This window comes from Hippichthys cyanospilos, chromosome 6 (assembly GCF_059441005.1).
Source record: "Hippichthys cyanospilos isolate Australia breed blue-spotted pipefish chromosome 6, RoL_Hcya_1.0, whole genome shotgun sequence".
NCBI classification, from domain to species: Eukaryota; Metazoa; Chordata; class Actinopteri; order Syngnathiformes; family Syngnathidae; genus Hippichthys; species Hippichthys cyanospilos.
In genome coordinates, this window is record NC_142374.1 from 15,941,131 (window position 1) to 15,967,399 (window position 26,269).

At 39.5% G+C, this 26,269-nt stretch overlaps 2 protein-coding genes across 2 annotated transcripts; both read left to right on the plus strand.

Moving 5' to 3' along the window:
- The first annotated feature begins 1,227 nt into the window (after nt 1–1,227).
- Nucleotides 1,228–17,618, plus strand: LOC148422396 (mucin-2-like). The gene is made up of 34 exons (XM_088416620.1): nt 1,228–1,306; nt 2,122–2,157; nt 2,945–3,227; nt 3,316–3,430; nt 4,285–4,357; nt 4,814–4,911; nt 4,973–5,183; nt 5,276–5,404; nt 6,832–6,949; nt 7,023–7,161; nt 7,363–7,465; nt 7,530–7,604; nt 7,711–7,848; nt 7,925–8,089; nt 8,299–8,393; nt 9,497–9,623; nt 9,699–9,954; nt 10,502–10,551; nt 10,645–10,745; nt 10,904–11,055; nt 11,133–11,271; nt 11,345–11,452; nt 12,106–12,279; nt 12,354–12,593; nt 12,668–12,824; nt 12,974–13,102; nt 13,204–13,354; nt 13,439–13,482; nt 13,557–13,745; nt 13,865–14,445; nt 14,562–14,805; nt 15,173–15,895; nt 16,096–16,690; nt 17,285–17,618. Exons 1-34 carry the CDS (start codon nt 1,228–1,230, stop codon nt 17,616–17,618), a joined length of 6,351 nt encoding a protein of 2,116 aa, XP_088272746.1.
- A 414-nt stretch (nt 17,619–18,032) lies between these two features.
- On the plus strand, nt 18,033–25,813 carry LOC148422397 (uncharacterized). The gene is made up of 13 exons (XM_088418087.1): nt 18,033–20,938; nt 21,115–21,353; nt 22,131–22,302; nt 22,399–22,643; nt 23,203–23,386; nt 23,484–23,685; nt 23,755–23,933; nt 24,070–24,139; nt 24,243–24,382; nt 24,466–24,497; nt 24,587–24,752; nt 25,054–25,177; nt 25,268–25,813. Exons 1-13 carry the CDS (start codon nt 18,118–18,120, stop codon nt 25,458–25,460), a joined length of 4,767 nt encoding a protein of 1,588 aa, XP_088274213.1. The 5' UTR covers nt 18,033–18,117; the 3' UTR covers nt 25,461–25,813.
- Nucleotides 25,814–26,269: the final 456 nt, after the last annotated feature.

Genomic DNA, 26,269 nt, shown 5'->3' on the forward strand with positions numbered 1-26,269 from the left:
TGCATTTTGGATAAAGGAAAGTGGACACTAGAGGATTCATAAAAGCCGGTAAACAGACTCAGAGACAGCTTTTCCCTCACAGCTATTAACGCCCTGAAAAACATCAAAACACGAACAAACTGAAAATAACAATTACACGCCTGTGAAAGTGATTTTTTTTCGATACGATTTATTGTTCATATTTATTTAATATGCACCATTTGGAGCAGCACACTCAATTACAATGCATACCTGCTGTCCAATGACAACAAAGGCATTCTATGCTGTTCTATTCTATTACCTGGTGGACATGGGAATCATTTCTTGTTCACCAAGAGCCAAACATCATCTGCCTCTCTATTGAATAATAAGCACCAAACAACCCTCACTCACACGGAAAAAAAACCTTATGCTTTAACTCTAAACTAAAAGAAAGCAACTCTCTTATTACCAAAATCAAAACGCACACACTGAAAATGGTCAGAGGGAGATCAAATCTGTGTTTGAAAGGAGACCCGGAATTGCATCAAAATTGCAGCAAGGCCTCATGTCACATTTGAAATGTTGAAGCATGTCAGAGATTTTTGGTTATATGTGAATAGGTTTTCACATAGTCTGGATAGTTTTCAGACTTTTTTGGGGAGGGGATAGTGTGTTTTTCAGATTTAGTGTCAGAGGGTTATTTGTGAAAAAAACAAAAAGGGCGCTAACTCACCCTAAGTCTTCCCATGCTTGTCCTTTTGTGTCCATGCTTGATTGGAATTGATAGCTGGCTAATATTTAGTCAACGTACACTCAGTTGATATAGAGAACAACCTTACTAAGACATGAACACCCACTGCTTAAACTGTTCTAGTTGACTGAGAAGAGCACACACGCTTTGTTCTAGTATCAATACAACACACTAGCATCTTCCTTGTAGAAAAAACTAAGAAGTACATGAACAAAAGATCATCATAAGGAAAGCATACGTATCCATGATTCATCTGGATTGACGATACATTATGGCCATTACAAATGTTTGTTTTACTTACAGGAGGACTTATAATGTTAAAAGATTAGCATGAAAATATAACCCTGTTTGTCACACGGAAATGGAGATGTGTTGTTGTAAGCAAACTCCTCGTACGTGTGATAAGATGCTGACACCCATAGTGTAACAATGTCACCCCTCCTTAACTGCAAACAGCCAATCAACTATATTAAATGGCAATGGGCATTTGGGACCAGTTCACCCAGTTGGTGGCGATGGGAGCAAGCGGGATGGCGATTGGATGGGTGATATCGTGGTTTAGCCTCTACTTTGGACTATCTGCTGCAACCAGTGGTACGTAAACTTATATTGGACTCTTCATTAGATACACCCGCATTATCATCCAATGCAAGAGCTATATTATTGTTACAACGGAAATGCCATTAAAATGTTCCAATCCTTCCCAAAAAAAAACAAAAAACCTATGTACATATATTTTTACTGAATCAAAACGTGATAATCACATAATTGAGCAGTAAACTTCTACTAAGCATGATTTGGCCGCTGTAGTCAGTATAACAATCCTCAGATAAATGAATGAGATTCATTTAATTATGCAATAAACTGCTGCAATCTAGTTTTCCTCAGAGGATAACGAATACATGCCTGTGACCTAGGCGCTTTCTATTTTCTGTCTACATGTGTTGCAGCAACATTTATGTTCATATATGCATTTAAACTTTAAGGAATTTAAACACTGACACATACAGCGGATGCTCCTCATTAGGCTTATAGCGTTTCAGTGTTAGCATTAATCTAGTGGACTATGACGGAAAGTTGAAAAGCAATGTTAGAAATATAAAATAATCATTCAAATGCTGCTCTCGTGTTCTACCTTTTGAGTGTGTGCGCAAGTGTTTCTATTCAAGTGAGTGTGAAATGAGTGTGAAACATGACTTGGTGTTGAAGAAAAATTCTGGTTTAGTTCAATGAGAATATGTATTTAATCTTCGTCTGTTTTCAGTTTGCAAATTGGATATGGGCTTTAATGTTAGATTTTTGGGGACTGCTTGTATTTGTATGATTTTGAGTCTCCGTCCAAATATTAATGATCACATTCGTACACTATCAATGAATGATTGGAAACAATTTCTCTTTTTCCTTTGTAGTCCCAGTACAGGTGGTGACATCAATCCCAATATTTACTGGTGAGATCAACTTAAACAATTTTTCATGATTGTAACTTCTCAAGGATCTTAATATCATGTCTGGTACAAGCATCCAGCAAAATGCCTCAAATATCAATTATTTTACTCCACCCCTAAACTGCAATCCGTGTTTCTTGTATTTATAGAAAAATTCTAGTATTTTTGAAAATTGAAATGAATGAAATTTCACATTAAGTGGCAATTAATCAGTTGGGCGATTAAATCAGCTGATATTAACCATTTTCTTTTCTAACTTTTTTTGTTAAAGTCAATACTTTCCAGTGCAAATGTTCCTACACACATGTAAAAGCAATTTTTGTATTTTATGTGAGCCAATAAACAGCCTTTTTCACATTTTTTGACAAAATTTGTCAGATATTTTTTTTCAATTTATGCCCTGAAAATCTCACACTAAAACAAAAATGGAAATCATGACATTATCAGCAAAAAAGAAATGAGTTGTTTGTTGCCAATTTTTGTCTCCATTATAAAATGAAACAAACAAACTTAAAAGGACAAAGTATTATAAACTTATCAAATGCCTGTAATTCATATCTTTATTGATCTACGTATTACAAGAAAAAAATATCATATTAGTCGTTACAGCATCTTTTAAATAAACTGGTTGTCTGAATTTTATTGTGCCGAAGTGCAAAAAATCCCTGTTGGTATGGCCCTTATGAAGGCCATTGAAAGGTATTTTTTAAATAATATAATGTTCCAGTTTCGAATGAAAAAAGTACAAAAAAAAAAAAAAAACTTTTCAGCTTTTTCCATTAACATTTAATTTCAAATACCATTTCAGAATTGAGCGCGTCCCAAGATAACCAGTTCTGCAGCACATGGGGAAACTACCACTTCAGGACTTTTGACGGAAAATTCTTCCAGCTTCGTTCCAACTGCAACTATCTGCTTGCATCCAACTGCAAGGACAGCTACGAGGACTTTAATATCCAAGTGCAACGGCAGCAGACGGGCTGGGCCGCTCCTCTCAAGCGGGTCACCATGAGACTGGAGGGAATGGTGGTGGAAATGTTCAACTCCTCCATCATGGTCAATGATGAGATGTATGTGTAAATATTTGAAAATAAATATGTTTTTTATTGGTCATACATGGAGCTAAACCCATACCTGCGATGGCTTTTCGTCCTGTAGTGTGACGTTGCCTTTCAGCCAGGCAGGCCTCTCTATCGTAGGGACATTCTCCTATGTTAAGTTTGAGGCCTCGAGCGGCGTGGTTGTTATGTGGAATGGAGAAGACACGCTCTGGGTAAGTCTATGGAATAATCTTCGCCAATTGAACTGAATGAATGTGCATTGAATTTGTTCCAAATGTAACGAAAATTAAGGTCTGGATTTTATTTAAAAAAAAAAAAAAAAAAAAAAAAAAAAAAAATATATATATATATATATATATATATATATATATATATATATATATATATATATATATATATATATATATATATATATATATATATATATATATATATATATATATTATATTATATTATATTATATTATATTATATTATATTATATTATATTATATGTTCATGATGGAATTTTGCCAAAATGAAATAATAAGAATAGTTATCTCAATTTCCGTCATCTCTGGATGGATGATAAAAATATCTCACGACAGCAAATATCTTCTAATTTGCTGATTAGAAAGTTTTCTGTGCTCTGATTATGTTAAATGCTCAGTTCAGAACTTATATTATACTGCTCAATTGTGGTCCAGCTATAAGAAGTCAAGTTTACAAAGGCTTGAAGTTGCTTACAGCTATGCACCGAGGCCCCTTCTTCGAAAAAATGAGTGCCAGCCGTTAACACAGCTGACTTTTAGCTTTATTAGGCAACTAGACAAAACAAAGAATCACATAATAGAAGCCTTGAAAAAGCTGTTATAAATTTAACTCTAGGGTTAGACTGATTGGCGCAATATTTTGTATAAATTGTAAATAAAGAAATTGTAAGTTAAGTAAATAATGTGTATTTCTACACCTTTGTATCTTTTATCATGATTTATGTTTTGTGATTGTATTTTGTTTTGTTTGAATGGACCTGTGTGTGCAATAAATTGTTGATTAATTTTTACATGCAATTTTTGTGTAATTTTCAGGTTGAGTTGGATGCTAAGTACAAAAATCAGACTTGTGGTTTGTGCGGTGACTTCAATGAAGACCACACTGATGGTGAGTAAATATCCTAAGAGACCTTTTTGATACTACTGATAATACCACTTTCACTTGTTTTTTCAATCCATAAAATTCAAATTACCACAATGACAGATACATGAGTGCAAAGATCCTTATGATGGTTTATGTTAAATTGCTGCAGTGTAGCACCGAGATGGACTTACTGAGGTTTTTTGTTTGTTTTTGCTTTAAGTACTGGTGATATATACACAAAATGCTATGGTCACAGTATGGTTAACCTACACAAGCACGGGGAGACAATGCAAACTCCACACACAAAGGCTGAAGCTAGAATTGAACCCACGTTCCCCGCATATGAGGCAGATGTGCTAACCAGTTCACCATCTGCGATTTACTAAACTAGAGCTGTAATTGGGCCAAATAAACTGGGCTATGTGAACCGTTTGGAAACCGCAATCCCAGTATTTAAATGTACTAAACCTTCTTTTCCAGGGTCACCTGAGGAGTTAGCCGAGGCCTGGAAAATCAACGGTCCGACTATCAACTGCGAAGAAATTTCAGCCTCTTCCCAAACCTGCTCCATGAGTCAGGTATTTAATGGAAGGATACTCTCAAATGAATATTTGTCAAACATGTTGCTATGCTTCACAGAGAGTCGAATGTGAGAACTTCGTGTCAGGAGCTTCTTTCCTCAGCTGTCAAGATCGAGTGGACAGTGCGGCCTTCGTGGAAGCTTGTGTGAAGGACTTGTGCTCCTGCAAAAGCAACTCTACATCCTGCTTGTGTTCAACCATGGCAGAGTACTCACGCCAATGCGCACATGCGGGTGGTGAGCCGAAGGAATGGAATGCACATTTGTGCGGTAAGGAAAACAAATGTTTGCTGTGTTTGCTGCAAATGCTCATTCGTTGAAATTGTTTTAATTAACATTTGCTCCTATTTTATAATCAATAGCTAAAAAAACATGTCCGTTTAACATGGAGTACAAAGAATGTGGGAGCCCTTGCATTGACACCTGCAGCGACCCACAGAGGAGTCAAGTGTGTGAGGAACACTGCGTGGATGGATGCTTCTGTCCATCTGGTAAGGTTTCATACATACAGACTAGTTCTACCTCCAGATTGGTTCAATTTAGAGTTTTTGAGATTCAAGCTGTTAAATGGATTTTTTTTTTTTTTTGGTATGATCTATGAGCAAAAATCACAACATAGGACCACTTTTTTTTTTTAACCGAAGATGTACTTTTCAAGCAGGAGTGGCTCAAACTAATCAACTGATCAACAAATTAATCATCATAGAACCACCCAAATACTGTAACAGAGTTGTATTGCTTTAATTATTGAGAATGTATGTAGAGCTATGTAAACATTTTAGCTTGGCCACTTTGGGAGCGAGAATGACAGAGGCTCACGCATGTAGCATGATGTCACCACAATCAGTCACCACAGTACATACATTGGCTCTAACGTCATTAATGTGTAGGTGCATAGTGTTAGGTGCATTGCCTTATACAAGTCCATCTGGATCGTGGGGACAGCAGAGAGACATAGTCTCTCCGTGTGCTGGGTCGTCCCCGGGGGCCCCCTCCCAGTGGGACAGGGCCAAAACACCTCACCAGGGAGGCAGGCGTCGGGGAGGGATCCCCAACAGATGCCCCAACCACCTCAACTGGCTCCTCTCAACGCTGAGGAGCAGCGGCTCGGCACTGAGTCCCTCCCCGATGACTGAGCTTCTCACTCTATCTCTATGGGAAAGCTTGGAGACCCTGCGAAGAAAACGTTTGATCTCGTTCTTTCTTTCGGTCACGACCCACCGCTTGTGACCATTGGTGAGGGCAGGAATGTAGATCGACCGGTAATTTGAGAGCTTCGCCTTTCGGCTCAGCTCTTCCTTCACCACTACAGACCAGTACAGAGTCCGCATTACAGCAGACGCTGCACCGATCCGCTTGTTGATCTCCTTTTCCATCCTACTCTCACTCGTGAACAAGACGCCAATATACTTAAACTCCTCCCCTTGGGGCAGGTCCTCATCCCCGACTCGGAGAGGGCAATGTTGAGACTCCTAAACCAGACACCCTCAACGCTTTGGCTGCGACTAGAAATTCTGTCCACAAAGTAAATGAACAGAATCAGTGACAAAGGAAAGCCTTGGCGGAGTCCAACCGCCACTGGAAACGGATTTGACTTACTGCCGGAAATGCGGACCAAACTCTGACATCAATCAAATCAATCAAATTTTATTTGTATAGCCCTAAATCACCGAAGTCTCAAGGTACAGGGTAGAGGGATCGTACAGCCCTTATCAAGGGGTTCAGTACCCTGTACTCCTGAAGCACCCTCCACAGAACTGCCAGAGGGACATAATACACATGTATACTACATGGCCATGCACCCTTGAGGATCCTGGCCAGGGTGTAGAGCTCGTCCGCTGTTCCACGGCCGGGACGAAAACCACACTGCTTCTCCTGAATCTGAACTTCAACCTCCTGACGGAATTTGTCTGCTCAGGGACACTCCTGGATGACATTGGTCATCGTGGCTGTTTACCTGTGGACCAGTGCTCCTGTATGCATAACGGCAAGCCTTACAATCCCGGTGAATCCTACTCCAAGGCCTGTCAGAAATGGTAAATATTAAGCTCACTTCTTCCTAATGTTTAGTCAAACTGTTTTATAAAACCGACTTAATTGTTTCGGCAGCACGTGTACAAAGGGTGAATGGAGGTGCCATGACACTGACTGTCCTGGTGTCTGCTCTGTTCTGGGTGGCTCACACATCTCCACCTATGATGGAAAGACATACACTTTCCATGGGGACTGCTCTTATGTTCTAACAAAGGTACATAGTAAAACAAGAAAGGGCAGAATGAAAATGCTGCTCTAATTTTAAAATATATTTAAAATACATACAGTATACACATACATACAGTATATGTACATACTGTATGTACACATATATTTAGAGAGAATGGGAAAGACAGTTTTATATATTTATTTATGTATACATATATGTAATCATGTATGTTCTCTTCTGCAGGAGATGAATGGGACTTTTGTTGTCCTGGGTGACCTTGTCAAATGTGAAAAATCCGATGAATCCACATGCTTGACTGCAGTCACCGTACTGCTGCCGAAATCCACGGTAAGGTTTGCTTTGTTGAAACATGTTAGAAGATATATTCTATTATATTTAATGCATTGTCCATCTACAGATGATTGCTGTTGATTCAAACAGTCAAGTTTTAGTCAATAAACTAACCTCTCGTCTGCCATTTTTCAACGGTGAGTGCTTTTTTCCTCTTCATGTCATTTCTCAAAAAAATGAAGACTTTCATGTGATGTGAATCACTTTCATCCCGTCAATAATAATGTATGGTTTTCCCGGCAGATGACGTAACAATCTTCAGCCCATCTACATTTTACATTGTGATCCACACTGTCTATGGGCTTCACCTTGAAATTCAGCTCATCCCAATCATGCAGGTTTATATCAAAGCCAGTCCTCCCCATAAAGGCAAACTCCTTGGTAAGTTATCATTATCTTGCCTGGCTATTCTATTCTATCAGGTAATTATTCTCTCTCTTTCCCTTTCTCTTTGCAGGTCTTTGTGGAGATTTCAACGATGTTGAATGCAATGACTTCAGAACCAGAAGTGGGATGATTGAGGGGACGGCTGCCGCGTTTGCTAACTCATGGAAGACAAAAGGGGACTGTCCAGATGTCAACAATACATTTAGTGACCCCTGCCTTTTGAGTGTAGACAAGGGTAAGTTGTTGTCATTTAAAAAATACAATATTATTGCAATGTTTTATCAAATATAGTGATCATGTTAAAATCACTTTAAAGGAGGAAAAAAAATTCCAATGAAAATATTGGAACTAGAAATGATATAATTCATTAACAGTGTATTTTTAAGTTTTATTTTAAAATTATTCTGCAGTGTCTAAAACAGAATGTTTATGCGTCTTTTTTAGAGAAATATGCTCATCACTGGTGTCCCATACTGACTGACACAACAGGGGTGTTTTCCAAGTGCCATTCTGAGATAAACCCAGAGGACTATCTAACGGTAGATATTTGTGCTACATACTTGTTGAAAACAGTTGTCATTTTTTTTTAAATACATTGCTTACTAAAAAATAATAACTAAGAAAATATCTTACACATTTCCTACATGTAAAATATATATATATATATTAAATGTATGGGTAATTTGGATCCACACAGATATTTGGTAGGGTTTTCTTTGGCCAAACTTAATATCCTTCACTTTAGCCATTTGGAACCATTTGACACAATTTGGAGGACATTTTCTGTGAGCTTCTGCATTATTCATCGTGAAATTACAATAATGCCGAATGAGAAGAAATTTTCGCACATTACTGCCCACGCTACAAGGTCTTGTATAGCTACAGAGAGTCTTTGGTCCATTGCAGTCCCTACATTTTTTTTTTCCAATGGCAGCGACGTAATGTGAAGTGTGAACTAACTTCCAATTGTGCAGCCCCTGCCCCACTGAGGGGCAAACGTTGGCGAGTGTCCATTAAGGTAGTGGGTCTTGATATAGTCAGAATGCGTTCAAGCTTGCCAACAATTCAAAACAAAGACATTAAAAGCATTGGTGGACATTTCACCATCAATTGGCAACCTTTGGCATTCTCTTTTAACATTTTGGCGAATGTTGGCGAACTTGAAAAAAAACATGATGCGCTTCAAACAGACCCTAACTTCGCCAACACTTGCCAGTGTTCACCTCTTAGTGGGATAGCAGCTTAAAGATTTATTTTCAGTATATTTTTAAATAGAAAAAAAAAAAAAGACTTTTGGTCCATACATTTAAAATAGATTAAACTGAGTGGGCTATCTTATGACTTAAGACATTTTCTCAGACTGCCGTGCAAACTGATTTCCAAACCACAAAACATAACAGTAAATATATTTGTATGAAGGACGCTTTCATGCCAGAAATATAACACACTCGCATGACAAATTAGGTAAATAAATGTCTCCTAAATATGTTCTGTGTCATGTATTCTTATGCCACAGACCAAGAACCCCATGTAAGTTTTAATATATTTTGCAACTTCAATTCCTAGACGACAACATAAGCACCTTATTAAAGGCAATATTTCATATTCAACAAATTCAGCTTGATGCATTCTCTTCTTACAGTCTTGCATATATGACACGTGTGCTGGTGAAAACAGTTTGGATTCTGTATGTGCTACCATGTCGTCCTATGCTCATGCATGCGCCGCTGCTGGTGTCTCTTTGGCAGGATGGCGTGAGGTCGTGTGTGGTGAGTTTTGACCCAATCAATTCACAGTTGGATTATTTGGATTGAGGCTAATGCTATTGTGCGTTCTTTCGACAGAGACATACACATCAACCTGCCCTCAAACTTTTGTGTTTGACTACCACATGACAAGCTGTGGTCGCACGTGTCGCTCTCTGGGTCAGCCTGACTTAACCTGCGATGCTGATTTGACCCCCATGGATGGCTGCGGTTGCGCTGAGGGCACTTACCTCAACGAGAGGGGCGAGTGTGTGCCAGCCTCTCAGTGCTCCTGCTATGTGGGGGATATGGTGTTGCGGCCCAAGCAGAGCATTAGGGTCCATGGACAAACTTGGTGAGCACCGAAGTTGATGCTTCGGGTTTTGGGCAAAACTTCAGGATATTCCCTAAAATGCAACGCAAATCTTTAAAGGTGAACTTAAAGGGGACTTTTGAAGATTTAAAATCATTATTTGATTTTAGCATGACTTTACAAATTCCTAATCTTAATAGACATTATCTCAAAATTGAGTTTTATGTTGTCTCAAAAATCATCCATCATTGTCATATTTCCCATGGTGAAATTGAGCAATGGGGCGACAGAATTCCCTGTGGTTTAATCTTGAATACAGATGTCAAGAATATAAAGCTCTTTGGACTATTTTCCTTAATAAACATAAAATGTCACTTTCAAAAAGGATCAACTATAACTTTATAAGTGCTGTCAAGAGACTTCAAAAAATGATAAAAATGGATCCAATCAGCATATAGAAAGCAGGTTTCAAAATGAGATTCACACAAATAAAATGCCTAATAATGCCTAAACTATAACAATAATTGATCGCAAGGAATCTGTTTATCGGACACACCTCAATTTTACGCATCTATTCCTCGCATTTCAGTGTCTGCCGTGGTGGGAAACTCAACTGTACAGGAAACCATTTGATTGAATGTAAGTACAATACAAAAAGTGCCCATCAGGACATGATCTTCTTTCTTGTACTGTACACTTTTGTCCTTTCTAACAAATTTGTTCACTGACCAGCATGCAGTAATCCAATGACTTTCTTCAACTGCTCGAGTGCAAAGCCCGGTGACACGGGGTCAGAGTGCCAAAAGACTTGTCAGACTCTGGACACAGAATGTGTAAGATTCCCCCTCAAAAATATGATTTGGTGATACAAATTGAATAGAGATCATCTGCATTAATGAATAGTATTGAATTGAATGAATTTTAGTATTGTATAAGGTCAGGATGTAGTTTTGCCTTGATCTGTCCATAATTTAGTAACTTCATTGTACAGGTTAGCACACATTGCGTCTCAGGATGCGTATGTCCTGCTGGCCTGTTGTCTGACGGTAAAGGAGGTTGTATTGAAGAGATGCATTGTCCCTGTACGTATAATGGACAGTCCTACAAGCCTGGAGAGACTGTTAAAGTGGACTGTAACACCTGGTAGGTATACTCTTTTATGTCTTTGTAACAGTGTTGTATTTTACTTGTCTTATGTGAACTTTATGATGTGCTGAAAGCACTTGTAAGAGCCGGCAATGGGAATGCACCAATCAGCATTGTGACGGAACCTGTACAATTTATGGAGAAGGCCATTACATCACCTACGATGACAAGAAATTCTCCTTTAATGGAGACTGTGGTTACGTCTTTACTCAGGTATCACATGTGTTAGATGTGGGATTACCTTTTTGAATATTTCTTATATTCCTCTGACCTCATTGTCATCTAGGATTACTGTGGCGACAACATGCATGGTACCTTTAGGGTTCTGACTGAGAGCATTCCATGTGGGCCAAGTGAAAACATCTGCTCTACTGCGATCAAGCTCTACTTAGGGGTACATCATTCTGTAATAAATTGTTGCATGCAAACTATCACAGTGCTTATCAACTTTTTTAAGTTCTCTACGTGAAATATTTTTCTGCCAAGTAACCCCTAACCAACTCAAAGGAAAAAAAAACAGACTTTTTTTTCACCTGGATGTGATTTATTCAATTATGGAATTTTATTTGTAGTGGTATCTATAGGGATACATATTTTATTCAGGAACTCCAAAAATAGCTTAACATGATTAGTTTATTTCTGGCTCATCTGCAGAAAAATTGTGTCACTAATGACAATGCACATTGGCATAAAACTTAACCAAATACAGGCTTGAGCATTTTCCAAAGAAGTCACTATAACACAGTTTAGCAATAAGGTGCGTCATACTCTGATTAATTTGCTCTTAATTCGAAGAAAGTACTATTCCTGTCACAGTGCTAAAAATCATTTATTTAGATTTGCAGAAACCCTGTTATAAATTCCCATGCCCCCTGAAGTTCCTTCATGTACCATCAGGGGTACTTGTACCCCCAGTTGACAACTGCTGCACTATCTGACAGGAGTTCCAAATTAATGATGTGTTCTGAGCTTGGTGCATTAGACTTGTGTAAAAATTGCATTTTGCTTCATTATGTTTTCAATTTACATTACTTTTTTTTTTTTCAGAACAGTGAAATTGTCCTTAAAGAGGGAACCGTAGTCAAACAAAACACAGGTTTAGATATACCTTATAAAGTCCATACTATTGGATTATATCTTGTCATTGAAGCTAAGAATGGTCTTGTTCTCATTTGGAATAAGAAGACAACACTCATTATCAAACTGAGCTCCACATTTAAGGTGAGTGAACCAGCATCTGTGATTGTTTGATGTTGTCTATAAATATAAAGTAATGCTATCTTATTCCATCACAGGGAAAGGTTTGTGGCCTTTGTGGGAACTATGATGGAAACATCAAGAATGATTTCACCACCCGAAACAAAGAAGTGGTGGTAGATGCCTTTGAGTTTGGGAACAGCTGGAAAGTGTCGCAGACCTGCGCCAACACAAATGCACTTAAAAGTCCCTGCACGCTGTATTCACACAGGCAGGCATGGGCACTGAAACGCTGCAGCATCATCAACAGTGCGGTGTTTGGTAGCTGCCATACGAAGGTAATGCTGTACACCTTACACATGTGCTTTATAAATCAAACTCTATTCATTTTTACGATGATTATTCTTCAAAGGTGGATTCCCAGCATTACTATAATGCCTGTGTAAGAGACACATGTTCCTGTAATTCTGGAGGGGATTGTGAGTGCTTCTGCTCGGCTGTAGCGGCATATGCAGCTGCTTGTAATAAGGCTGGAGCTTGTATAAAATGGAGAACTCCCACTATCTGTCGTAAGTGCCTATTTTATGCAGAGAAAAATTAAATATAACCTATGCGTATGCGATCCTCACTGGTTCGCATTTGAAATATACAGTATTGTTATATTATTAGCTTTTATCAAGATGAATTCTTTCTAAACTTTTTTTTTTGCTTTGATCAGCTCTTTTCTGTGATTACTACAATTCTGACGGTGAGTGTGAATGGCATTATGAAGCTTGTGGAAAACCTTGTATGAAGACCTGCAAAAATCCCTCTGGAAAGTGCTATACTCATATTCCAGCGTTAGAAGGTACTGTACATTTGTGATGATCAGGATCAGTCAATAAAATGGTTGCATCTAATACATCCTTGATTGTACACCTGTTTCAATTATATTTTGTTTTTTTTCAGGCTGCTATCCAAGGTGCCCCCCCGATCAAGCATATTTGGAAGAGGTAACAATGAAGTGTGTGTCACTGGAGCAATGTGGATGCTATGATGATGACGGAAAGCATTATGTAGAAGGAGAGACAATGCCTTCAAGAGAAAACTGCCAGAAATGGTCAGATATTTTTAATCAAATCATTAAAAAAAAAACACTTTAGTTGTGTAAATTTACTTATTTTTGTTTCAATTTGCTTTTTAGCGAATGTTCATCATCAAAAACGCAGTGTACCCACAGTGTTGAAGGTAAAGACAATGACGCACTTCAAACTTCTTTTGAATTAAAGCTTGTCGTTATAATGTTTTGTAATATTTTGCAGCTTGCATTTGTTCATATAATGAGAACGTATACAATTATGGAGATATAGTGTATGACACTCATGATGGGGACGGAACCTGTATTACTGCTACTTGTGGAGAACATGGAAATATTACAAGAGAAGTAAAAGTCTGTAGTTACTCAACTACGCTGAAGCCAACAACAACAGAATTTGTGTTTACGACAACAGGTATACATCAACCGTGAATGACATAGATAATAACAAGAAGCCTGTAAAACAACACACCAATTGTTATGTTTTGACTTTCCTAGAAACATCAACTACTACAAAAGCCCATACCACCACAGAGAAGCCCATCACAACAATATTGCAACCCACTACAGTAACAAAAGAAACCACCACAATTACAAGAACAACTCCAACCATAGTTACAACAGGTCAACCACCGACACCATCTGAGTGTTTTGTTTGCCACTGGTCATCTTGGGTCAACGATCACTACCCTGATCCTAACCCCAATAGTGGAGATTATGAATCTATAGCACAAGTGAATGATCAAAATCTGAATGACTGCGAACAACCACTTGAAATTGAGTGCAGAGCAAAAGCATTTCCTGATATACCTTTGGATCAGCTAGGTCAAAAAGTAACATGCAACCCAACAGATGGACTGATCTGCCATAACAAAGAGCAAGGCATACCTCCAATTTGTTATGACTATGAAATTAGAGTCAAATGTTGCATCAACCAATGTGTTACTCCAACCAAAGGCACAACCACAAGTGCCACAACAAATGCATTTACAACAGAAAAGGCCACAACTACTGTAGCCAAAACCACAGCAGAGCCCACCACTATTACAACAGAACCAGCAACCATGACAACAACCACACAAAAGCCATCCATACCAACAACCACTCCAACGAAGGCAACCACATTTACTATTGAACAGACTTCAACAGAAAAAACCACAACTGTGGCTGTTACGACCATTAAATCTACAGAACTACCCACCACTGTTACAGAAAGACCAACAACTGTTAGAGAATCTCCAAGCACAGCAACAGCAATCCAAACCACAACAATCACAGTGACAACCAAAGCTACAACTACAAGAGCCACAACAGAAAAGGCCACAACCACTGTATCTACAACCACAGAAAATCCAACAACTATTGTCAGAACAACCATTTCACCCACGGAAACCCCAGCTACCATTACAATAGAACCCACAACTATAACAACAATCACACAAAAGCCGTCCATGCCAACAACTACTCCAACAAAGGCAACTACATTTACTACCGAACAGACTAAAACTACCACAGCTACAGAAAAACCCACCACAGTTACAGAGTCATCAAGCACAGCAATAGCGACATCGATCCATACTACAACAATTGCAGTTACAGAAAAACCCAGCACAGCATCAACAGAGAAGATAAGCACAGCTGTACTAACAACAGAAAATCAAATAACCACTACTAAAAAACCCACAACAACTACCGAAGAACCAAATACTAATACCACCACAGTACAAAAATCCACAACCACTGCCTCAAAAACTGTTGGCATTACTACTACTTCAGCTAATGTTACAAAAAACGTAACTGGAACAACTACACAACAACCAAGCTCCACTGCCAAAACCACAGAAAAAATGACGACGCAAGCTACAGAGAAGCCTGCCACCCTAACAACAGAAAGTGTAGCAACTACAAAACCACTAAGAACAACTACTGAAAGTCCTAGCACAACTGCAGTCCCATCGACTGTAAAACCAATTGCCACGACAACCACTGTAATTGTCACAAATACAATGGTTCCAACGGCACTTTCAACAGCTAATTTGGTAACGGGTACAGAGTCCCAAACTATGACAACAACCGGCTACCCCACCACAGCAACCACCCAACCCACAACAATTACAGAAAAGCCTACCATCACAACAACTACACATACACCATCTATACCAACAACAATTCCAACAACAGTTACAACTGAACAGGCCCAAACCACCACAAATGCAGACCAAACATCATCAACTCCATCTGACTGTTTTGTCTGTCACTCGTCACATTGGATAAACAATCATTACCCTGATCCTACCCTCAATGGTGGAGACTATGAATCTATAGAAAACATAACGGATCCAAGTCTGAATGACTGTAAACAACAACTCGAAATAGAATGCCGAGCGAAAGCATTTCCTGATGTACCTTTGGATCAGCTAGGTCAAAAAGTAACCTGTAACCCAACAGATGGACTGATATGCCATAACAAAGAGCAAGGCATACCTCCAATTTGTTATGACTATGAGATTCGAGTCAAATGTTGCATCAACCAATGTGTTACTCCAACCGAAGCTGCAACTACAAGTGCCACAACAACAGACAAGGCCACAACTACTGTAGGCAAAACCACAGAGAAGCCAATAACTATAACCAAAACTACAACTGTACCCACAGAACAACCCACCACAATTACAGAAGAACCCACAACTATGACAACTACCACACAAAAACCATCCGTTCCAACAACTATTTCAACAAAGACAACCACATTTATTACTGAACAGGGTCAAACAACCACAACCACAGAAAAACCTACCACAGTCACAGAAATACCAACAACAACAATGGCAATTTCAGAAAATCCCATCGCCACAGTTACACAAAAGGCCAGCACTGCTATAACAACCATCAAAGCCACAGAAAAACCCACCACAGTTACAGAAAAAGCCAGCACAACTGTTGCTATAACAACAGAAAAGCCAACGACGGTAGCTGTAACAACAATCACAGCCACGGAACTCCCCTCCACAACCACAGAGAGACCAACAACTATTGCAGAATCTCCAAGCACAGCACCTGGGTTCCAAACCACAACAACCGTAATTACAGAAGAACCCAGCACAGCATCAACAGAAAAGATAAGCACAGTTGTTCCAACAAAAGTCACAACCAGCACAGAAAAACCTGCAACCACGACCAAAACCACAGAAAATGTGACCACAGAGGTTACAGAAAAGCCTACCACCATTACAACAGAAACTGTAGCCACTACAAAGCCACCAAGAACAACCACAAAAACTCCCACCACAACTGCAATCACATCAACTGGAAAACCAATTACCACAACAAAACCCAGCACTGCATCAACAGAAAAGATAAGTACAGTTGTTCCAACAACAAAAAAAGTCACAACCAGCACAGAAAACGCTGAAACCACTACTGTGGTTGTTACAACAATCAGAACCACAGAAGAACCCACCACAGTAACTGAAAGACCAACTGCTACAGAATCTGCAAGCACAGCAACAGCAACCCAAACCTCAACAATCTCAGTAACAACTAAAGGTACAACTACAAGACCAATAACTGAAAAGGCCACAACCACTGAAAGGTCAACAACTAATGTCAAAACAACTACTTCACCCATGGAAACCCCGACTACAATTACAATACAACCCACAACCATGACGACAACCACACAAAAGCCATCCATACCAACAACTACTCCAACAAAGACAACTAAATTTACTACTCAACAGACTAAAACCACCCTAGCCACAGCACAACCAACAACTGTTGCAGAATCTCCAAGCACAGCACCTGGGTTCCAAACCACAACAATCGTAGTTACAAATAAACCCAGCACAGCATCAACAGAAAAGATAAGCACAGTTGTTCCAACAACAGAAAAAGTCACAACCAAAACAGAAAACCCTGCAACCACTACCAAAACCACAGAAAATGTGACCACAGAGGTTACAGAAAAGCCTACCACCATAACAACAGAAACTGTAGCCACTACAAAGCCACCAAGAACAACCACAAAAACTCCCACCACAACTGCAGTCACATCAACTGGAAAACCAATTACCACAACAACCCCTGTAATTATCACAAATACAATGGTTCCAACTGCACTTTCAACAACTGCTTTGGTAACTGGTACAGAGTCCCAAACTATGACACCTGGAAATCCCACCACAGCAACCACCCAACCCACAACAATTACAGAAAAACCTACCACTATCACAACAACTACACATACACCATCTATACCAACAACAATTCCAACAACAGTTACAACTGAAAAGGCCCAAACCACCACAAATGCAGACCAAACATCACCAACACCATCTGACTGTTTTGTCTGTCACTCGTCACATTGGATAAACAATCATTACCCTGATCCTACCCTCAATGGTGGAGACTATGAATCTATAGAAAACATAACTGATCCAAGTCTGAATGACTGTAAACAACAACTCGAAATAGAATGTCGAGCGAAAGCATTTCCTGATGTACCTTTGGATCAGCTAGGTCAAAAAGTAACCTGCAACCCAACAGATGGACTGATCTGCCATAACAAAGAGCAAGGCATACCTCCAATTTGTTATGACTATGAGATTCGAGTCAAATGTTGCATCAATCAATGTGTTACTCCAACCAAAGCTGCAACTACAAGTGCCACAACAACAGAAAAGGCCACAACTACTGTAGGCAAAACCACAGAGAAGCCAATAACTATAACCAAAACTACAACTGTACCCACAGAACAACCCACCACAATTACAGAAGAACCCACAACTATGACAACTACCACACAAAAACCATCCGTTCCAACAACTATTTCAACAAAGGCAACCACATCTATTACTGAACAGGATCAAACAACCGCAACCACAGAAAAACCTACCACAGTCACAGAAGTACCAACAACAACAATGGCCATTACAGAAAATCCCATCGCCACAGTTACACAAAAGGCCAGCACTGCTATAACAACCATCACAGCCACAGAAAATCCCACCACGGTAACAGAAATAGCCAGCACTGCTATAACAACCATCACAGCCACAGAAAATCCCACCACAGCTACAGAAAAAGCCAGCACAATTGTTGCTATAACAACAGAAAAGCCAACAACGGTAGCTGTAACAACAATCACAGCCACGGAACTACCCTCCACAACCACAGAAAGACCAACAACTATTGCAGAATCTCCAAGCACAGCACCTGGGTTCCAAACCACAACAATCGTAGTTACAGAAAAACCAAGCACAGCATCAACAGAAAAGCTAAGCACAGTTGTTCCAACGACAGAAAAAGTCACAACCAAAACAGAAAACCCTGCAACCACTACCAAAACCACAGAAAATGTGACCACAGAGGTTACAGAAAAGCCTACCACCATAACAACAGAAACTGTAGCCACTACAAAGCCACCAAGAACAACCACAAAAACTCCCACCACAACTGCAGTCACATCGACTGGAAAACCAAAAACCACACTCCCTGAAATGGTTACAAACGCAACTGTTCCAATTGCATCCTCAACCAAACCCTTGATTACATTTAGTACAGAGACTCGAACAACGACAACAGGAAGACCCACCACAGTAACCCTCCAATCCACAACAATTACAGGAAAACCTACCACTATCACAACAACCACTAAAAACCCCACCACAGTTACACAAAAGGCCACTACTGTTATCATAGCCACTGAAAACCCTACTACTGTGTCTGTTACAACAATCAGAGCCACAGAAGAACCCACCACAGTAACAGAAAGACCAACAACTGTTACAGAATCTGCAAGCACAGCAAAAGCGACCCAAACCTCAACAATCTCAGTAACAACCAAAGCTACAACTACAAGACCAATAACTGAAAAGGCCACAACCACTGTAGCCACAACCACTGAAAGGTCAACAACTAATGTCAAAACAACTATTTCACCCATGGAAACGCCGACTACAATTACAATAGAACCCACAACCATGACAACAACCACACAAAAGCCATCCATACCAACAACTACTCCAACAAAGACAACTACATTTACTACTCAACAGACTAAAACCACCCCAGCCACAGCAAAACCAACAACTGTTGCAGAATCTCCAAGCACAGCACCTGGGTTCCAAACCACAACAATCGTAGTTACAGAAAAACCCAGCACAGCATCAACAGAAAAGATAAGCACAGTTGTTCCAACGACAGAAAAAGTCACAACCAAAACAGAAAACCCTGCAACCACTACCAAAACCACAGAAAATGTGACCACAGAGGTAACAGAAAAGCCTACCACCATAACAACAGAAACTGTAGCCACTACAAAGCCACCGAGAACAACCACAAAAACTCCCACCACAACTGCAGTCACATCGACTGGAAAACCAAAAACCACACTCCCTGAAATGGTTACAAACGCAACTGTTCCAACTGCATCCTCAACCAAACCCTTGATTACATTTAGTACAGAGAGTCGAACAACGACAACAGGAAGACCCACCACAGTAACCCTCCAATCCACAACAATTACAGAAAAACCTACCACTATCACGACAACCACTAAAAATCCCACCACAGTTACACAAAAGGCCACTACTGTTAGCATAGCTACTGAAAACCCTACTACTGTGGCTGTTACAACAATCAAAGCCACAGAAGAACCCACCACAGTAACAGAAAGACCAACAACTGTTACAGAATCTGCAAGCACAGCAAAAGCGACCCAAACCTCAACAATCTCAGTAACAACCAAAGCTACAACTACAAGACCAATAACTGAAAAGGCCACAACCACTGTAGCCACAACCACTGAAAGGTCAACAACTAATGTCAAAACAACTATTTCACCCATGGAAACGCCGACTACAATTATAATAGAACCCACAACCATGACAACAACCACACAAAAGCCATCCATACCAACAACTACTCCAACAAAGACAACTACATTTACTACTCAACAGACTAAAACCACCCCAGCCACAGCAAAACCAACAACTCTTACAGAATCTCCAAGCACAGCAACAGAGATCCAAACCACAACAGTAGTTACAGCAAAACCCAGCATGGCATCAACAGAAAAGACAAGCACAATTATTACAACAACAGAAAGACCCTCAACTACCAGTGAAAACCCCACAATAGCTACAGAGAGGCCAACTACCGCAACCACCATAGTACAAAACCCCACAACCACAGTTTCAGGAACTGCTGGTATTACCACCACTACATCGAATGTTACAGAAAAAGTGACCGGTGCAACCACACAACTACCTAGCTCCACTGCAAAATCCACAGAAAAATCAACCACAGAAGTCACAGAAAAGCCTACCACCATAACAACCGAGAAAGTACCCACAACAAAACCACCAAGAACAACACCAGAAGGTCCCACAACAACTGCAGTCATGACTGGTAAACCAGTGACCGCAACAACCCCTGAAATTGTCACAGATACAACGCCATCAACAGGACCCTTGGTTACCTTCACTCCAACCACCATCATCACAAAACCTACCACAGTGCCAACAGAAAAAACTTCAACAATTCAGACAACAGCAGGAAGAACCACTGAATGTTTCTGCAGATACCTTGATCAGATTTTTGCTCCTGGTAAATACTGTTTTTTCTTTGTTCATATATTTTAGTGATATATTGGTATTATACACCAAAGTGCCTATTTGGGGCAATCCATCACTATAAGAGCCATAACAAAACATAATAATGTCACTCTGTCCAGTTCTTCTAAGTTCTTTCTCAAACTGTGTCTTTTCATTGATTATTTTTAGGTACAACAATTTATAATAAGACAGATGGAGCAGGTTGGTGTTTCATTGCATACTGCAATAAGACTTGCAATGTTGAGAAGTTTGCAGGACCGTGTCAACCAACCACTCCACCAAGGCCTACTACCACTTTAACAACAATTGCCATAACGACAAAAGTTGTCACAACAACAGCCAGTACAACAAGTGTATCCACTGAAGCGCCCCCCAAAGATTGCGATTTTCTCATCCCTCCAAGAAAGGTACCTGACTTCAACAAACATCGGCCTTTGGAGTAACTATTGTCTATTTGCTCATGAAAGCAATGAGAATCAAGTCGTATTATTTGATCAAAAATCCTCAAACCTTATATCCCAAAAGTTAAAGTAACACTAACTAAACCTTGTGGAGTCAGAGGAGCATAACTTTTAACCTGGATTTAAAAGCTTTTACTCCGGGGACTGACTTCACTTCTTTTGGCATCTTATTCCATTTGTGTGCAGCAGAACAGCTAAATGTTGCAATACCATGTTTGCTTTGAACTCCATTAATTATCGAAAGGAAAAAAAACAAGGACTGGGTTTATATTCAATAAACTATTCAGATTTATTGACCAGTAGCGGAACCAGAAAATCTATTCTACGACTGACTGGAGTGAAGCGTTCGGCTGAATTCTGTGTTCGGTCACACTCAGTGATGAAGTGAATGGGTGTTGTTGTATCTGATACTGTATGGGATATGTGTATATATAATTGACTGGCGATTAATCTCGGGGGTGGTCTGCCTTTTGCCCTTTGGATAAAATCCAGCAATCTAGAACCCTGAAAATAAGGGATGTAGAACATGGATGAATACATAGACTCGGTGGTTCCCAATTATAAATCATGTTTAATTTTAAAGACTTGATCACGGGTGAAGAGGTTTAGAAAGTTGAAAAAGTTCTTATTGTACTATTACCATTTTAAGCACAGTGGGGAAAAAATGCTTGGCTTGCCATTATAAAAGGGCCTCATGTGTTGATGTGTAATTTGTTCTTTTAGCATGGTGAATCTTGGCTTTCCAGCAACTGTACCTTTTCAATGTGTGATGATGGAAAAGTCCTCACAGAGCATAAGCCATGTGAACCAATAATCATGCCTGTTTGTGAAAATGGGCAACCACCACGGAGGGTCTATGATGAAGACGGTTGCTGTTTCCATTACGAATGCTCATGTGAGTTCAATTGAAAGCATTTCAGGGATTCCACATGCAAAACTGATCATAAGATGCCTAATAGTCTTGTCCACATTGATTTCTATCACTCTGTAGGTATTTGCAGCGGCTGGGGAGATCCACACTATGTAACATTTGATGGTCAATACTACAGCTTTCAGAAAAACTGCACCTATGTCTTGGTTAAAGAGATTGTTCCTCGACACAATTTCACCGTCCTTATTGACAATGAAAACTGTGATGCCACCGGTGAAATAACCTGTGCTAACAGCTTGATTGTGTATTACAAGAGCTACGAAGTGATTCTCACACAGGAGAGGGGCACAACTACAGTCAATACGGTACATGTTGTCATCTTAAAGGTCAGGGGGCAAAGACTTCATGTTCAGATTCATATTTTCATTGTTGTTTTCCAATACATCCATGTCATTTGTAGGACGTTATCAACCATAGTTTGTTTAAAAAGTAGGCTTCACTTGAGCATTCCCAGTTTTTCCCTGCAATGCCTCAAGTAGTTATTTAGCCACTGCTAGGGATATCAGAATTGACATTGTAATAGCAGGAAAGCAGGCTACACTATGGAGATACTGCACAATTTCTCGTACGTTACATGGAATAATCAATGGCGAGCAACATCTTTTGATTTGTGAAGATTGTGAGATTTTGACATACAGGAGCTGACAGAAGCCTCAAACTTTCATCAACACAAGATGCTAAGACATTGTGAAAAAGCCACAAAATCCCTATTCGTATGGCTCTTTTCCCCCCTGGCCTTTATCATGTTGGATTTATATATGTTTGATTTATCATGTTCAATTTATTTGAGTTTGTTGGCACTTAACGCTTAAGTTGAAGTAAGTTGAATATGCGTGTTGAACATTACTCGAATGATGCGTACAGGTTTACGTCAACGGCAAGAAAGTAATTCCAACATACGCCAATGAGGACTTCATCATCACAAGCACTGCAATCGAGTTGCTCCTAAAAATTCCGGCAATTGAAGCTGTTGTGACGTTCAAGGGACTTTTATTCAGTGTTGATTTACCGTTTTCCCTTTTCCACAACAACACAGAGGGACAGTGTGGTGAGACAATCATATATTTGCTCTGAGAAAAACATGAAAGACTTTTTTTTTTTAATGTTACGGTCCAATTGCGAGGGTTATTATCTGTTTTCACCAGGTACATGTGACAATAATAGAAAGAATGACTGCAGATTACCCAACGGGGATATTGTCACCTCTTGCGCCGATATGGCTCATGAGTGGCATGTACCAGATAAGAACAAACCCTACTGCGAGAAGCCGCCTCTTCCACCAACACCGAATCCAACACCAACTCAACCTACTTGTAACCCTGAAATTTGTGAAATTATAATCAGCAGGTAAGTGAGCACAATACAATATCTGCCTATGAATAATTGTCTGTTTATTTATTTACATTTTGCCCTCAGTGTTTTTAAGGAGTGCCACAAACTCGTTGCACCAGAGGACTATTATGAGGCCTGTAAATTTGATGTTTGCAACATGCCAAACACCAAAGTAGGATGCTCCAGTTTGGAGGCGTACGCCATGATGTGTACGGCGGCGTCAATCTGTGTAGATTGGAGGAACGCTACACAGGGGCAGTGCGGTAAAGGCATTTGAATAACTAACTAACTCACTGTATAGATTGGGCATGGATATCCCACATTACACAGTCACAGACTTGAAACATTAGTTAAAAAATGTTTCATTTTGTCTGCAATTAATTTATTTTTCTCTTGCAGAATATAAATGTCCTGCACATAAAGTCTACAAACCATGTGGACCTATGGTGGAACCAACTTGCAATGCAAGGTAAACCCATTTGGTTTCCATGTTTATTTATGTACTTGCATGGTTGCTTGTCATTTGTTGTGATGTCCTAGTATTTTCCTAACTGCCCCTTTCATCATTGTAGATACAATATCAAGTATACACAGACATGCCAGGGAGAAAACTATTACCAGAGGTCTGACTGTAATACATTTGTGGAGGGATGTTTCTGTCCACCAGGCACAATTTTGTTCAGTTCCAGTTCCGACATCTGTGTCTTTGCCTGTAAGTCACAGACATGCAATTATCAGTTCATTGTATACGTAATTAGATTCATTTAAAGTCCTAAAGAATATTTCCTGTCAAAGGTTGCACAGGACCTGATGGCGAACCCAAAGAGGTATATGTGGCAATTAGATCATCACTTTCCTGGTTCACTTTACTTATATTGTAATGGTCATGGTTAACTATGTGTTTTGCCACCCAAAGATTGGTGACACGTGGCTGAGTGGCTGCCAGCAGTGCGTCTGTGATGCGGACACGCTCAGTGTGCGATGTGAACCTCGTGTGTGCCCCACTCAAGCACCCATAACCTGTAAGGAAGGCGAGGTGTTGATGAACCAAACAGTGGACTGCTGCCAGACCCTTACATGTGGTAAATTGAGTTTATACACAGTATATGTGGATGGATGGATGGATGGATGGATGGATGGATGGATGGATGGATGGATGGATGGATGGATGGATGGATGGATAGATAGATAGATAGATAGATAGATAGATAGATAGATAGATAGATAGATAGATAGATAGATAGATAGATAGATAGATAGATAGATAGATAGATAGATAGATAGATAGATAGATAGAAATTCATGTTAATGGCCTCATAATCAGTAATATGTTGTGGGGAATGTTCCACTAAGTATCTATGTGCAATCTGTTGTCATTCCCAGTTCCTCTTCCTTCCAAATGTAAACTAAATACGAACACCACCTACTTGCATGTAAACAACTGCAAGTCAGTTGAGCCAGTGGAAATGATGACCTGCGAAGGATCCTGTGGGGCGTCAACATCAATGTGAGATTTAACACTAAGATGAATTAGTACTTCATTGTAAGGTGTGTTTGGCAACAGAGATTATGCATGAAACTTTATTGATCTACTCAGGTACTCAGCAGAAAGCAACAGCCTGACGCACTCTTGTTCCTGTTGTCAAGAAACAGTCACCAGTAAGAAGGAAGTGGAGATGATTTGTAAGGATGGAAGCAAAAAGAAACACTCCTACGTCTCAATTGAAAAGTGTGGCTGTCAACCCACTCATTGTACACAAAATACAAACCATCAATTTGGACATTTTTAAAGGCTGTGTTATATGCAAAGAAGTCCTTTTTTGTTATCACTCTGCTAAATAACAGTTAGAGAATCAAGGTTTTACATGTATTGACCACATGTATACAATCTAAGCCGCACAGCATGCTTATTCCACTGGTTAAAAAAATGGACATGGCTCAGAAACATCCAAGCCTAAACAAATTTAAGAATTCACATCTTATTTGAGAATATTTGTACCAGTAAATAAATGGAATATGGCATCACGCAGCTGTGATTTGTACATTGCATCTGAGAAATTGTTTATCATACAGTACATGCTGGTTAGTTCCAAAACACTGATTTTCCTCTTGGCATTCTTAAAAACTCTTCTTTCTAATAAACATTTCCATATTGCAACAATTCATGTGTTATTTATTTTGTGCAATGTCATATACATCAATTATTATTTTTATGTGGCACATTAACATTTAAAATCAATTCAGGTAAATGTCAGATTGAATTATGTTCTCGTTACCTGACCTCCCTCAACATATTTACCCGTACTCAAAAAATATTAAAATATAACTCTATTATAACGTCACTATGCAAAATGCATTAATCATTTTTGACTGTAATCAAATTCCGACAGTGAAATTATGAAAGTTAACATGTGAAAAGGTGCAATAAATTAATCATCATCGTCATCATGGTCAGAAAGGAAACTCAATATCTTCAACCTTCTTTCACAGTGAATTAAATACACGTACACACGGACACAAGCACGCGCGCACACACGCAAACACACACACACAGCACTTTTAAAAAGTCCTTACTTCAGAAATATGAAAGGAACTAAGA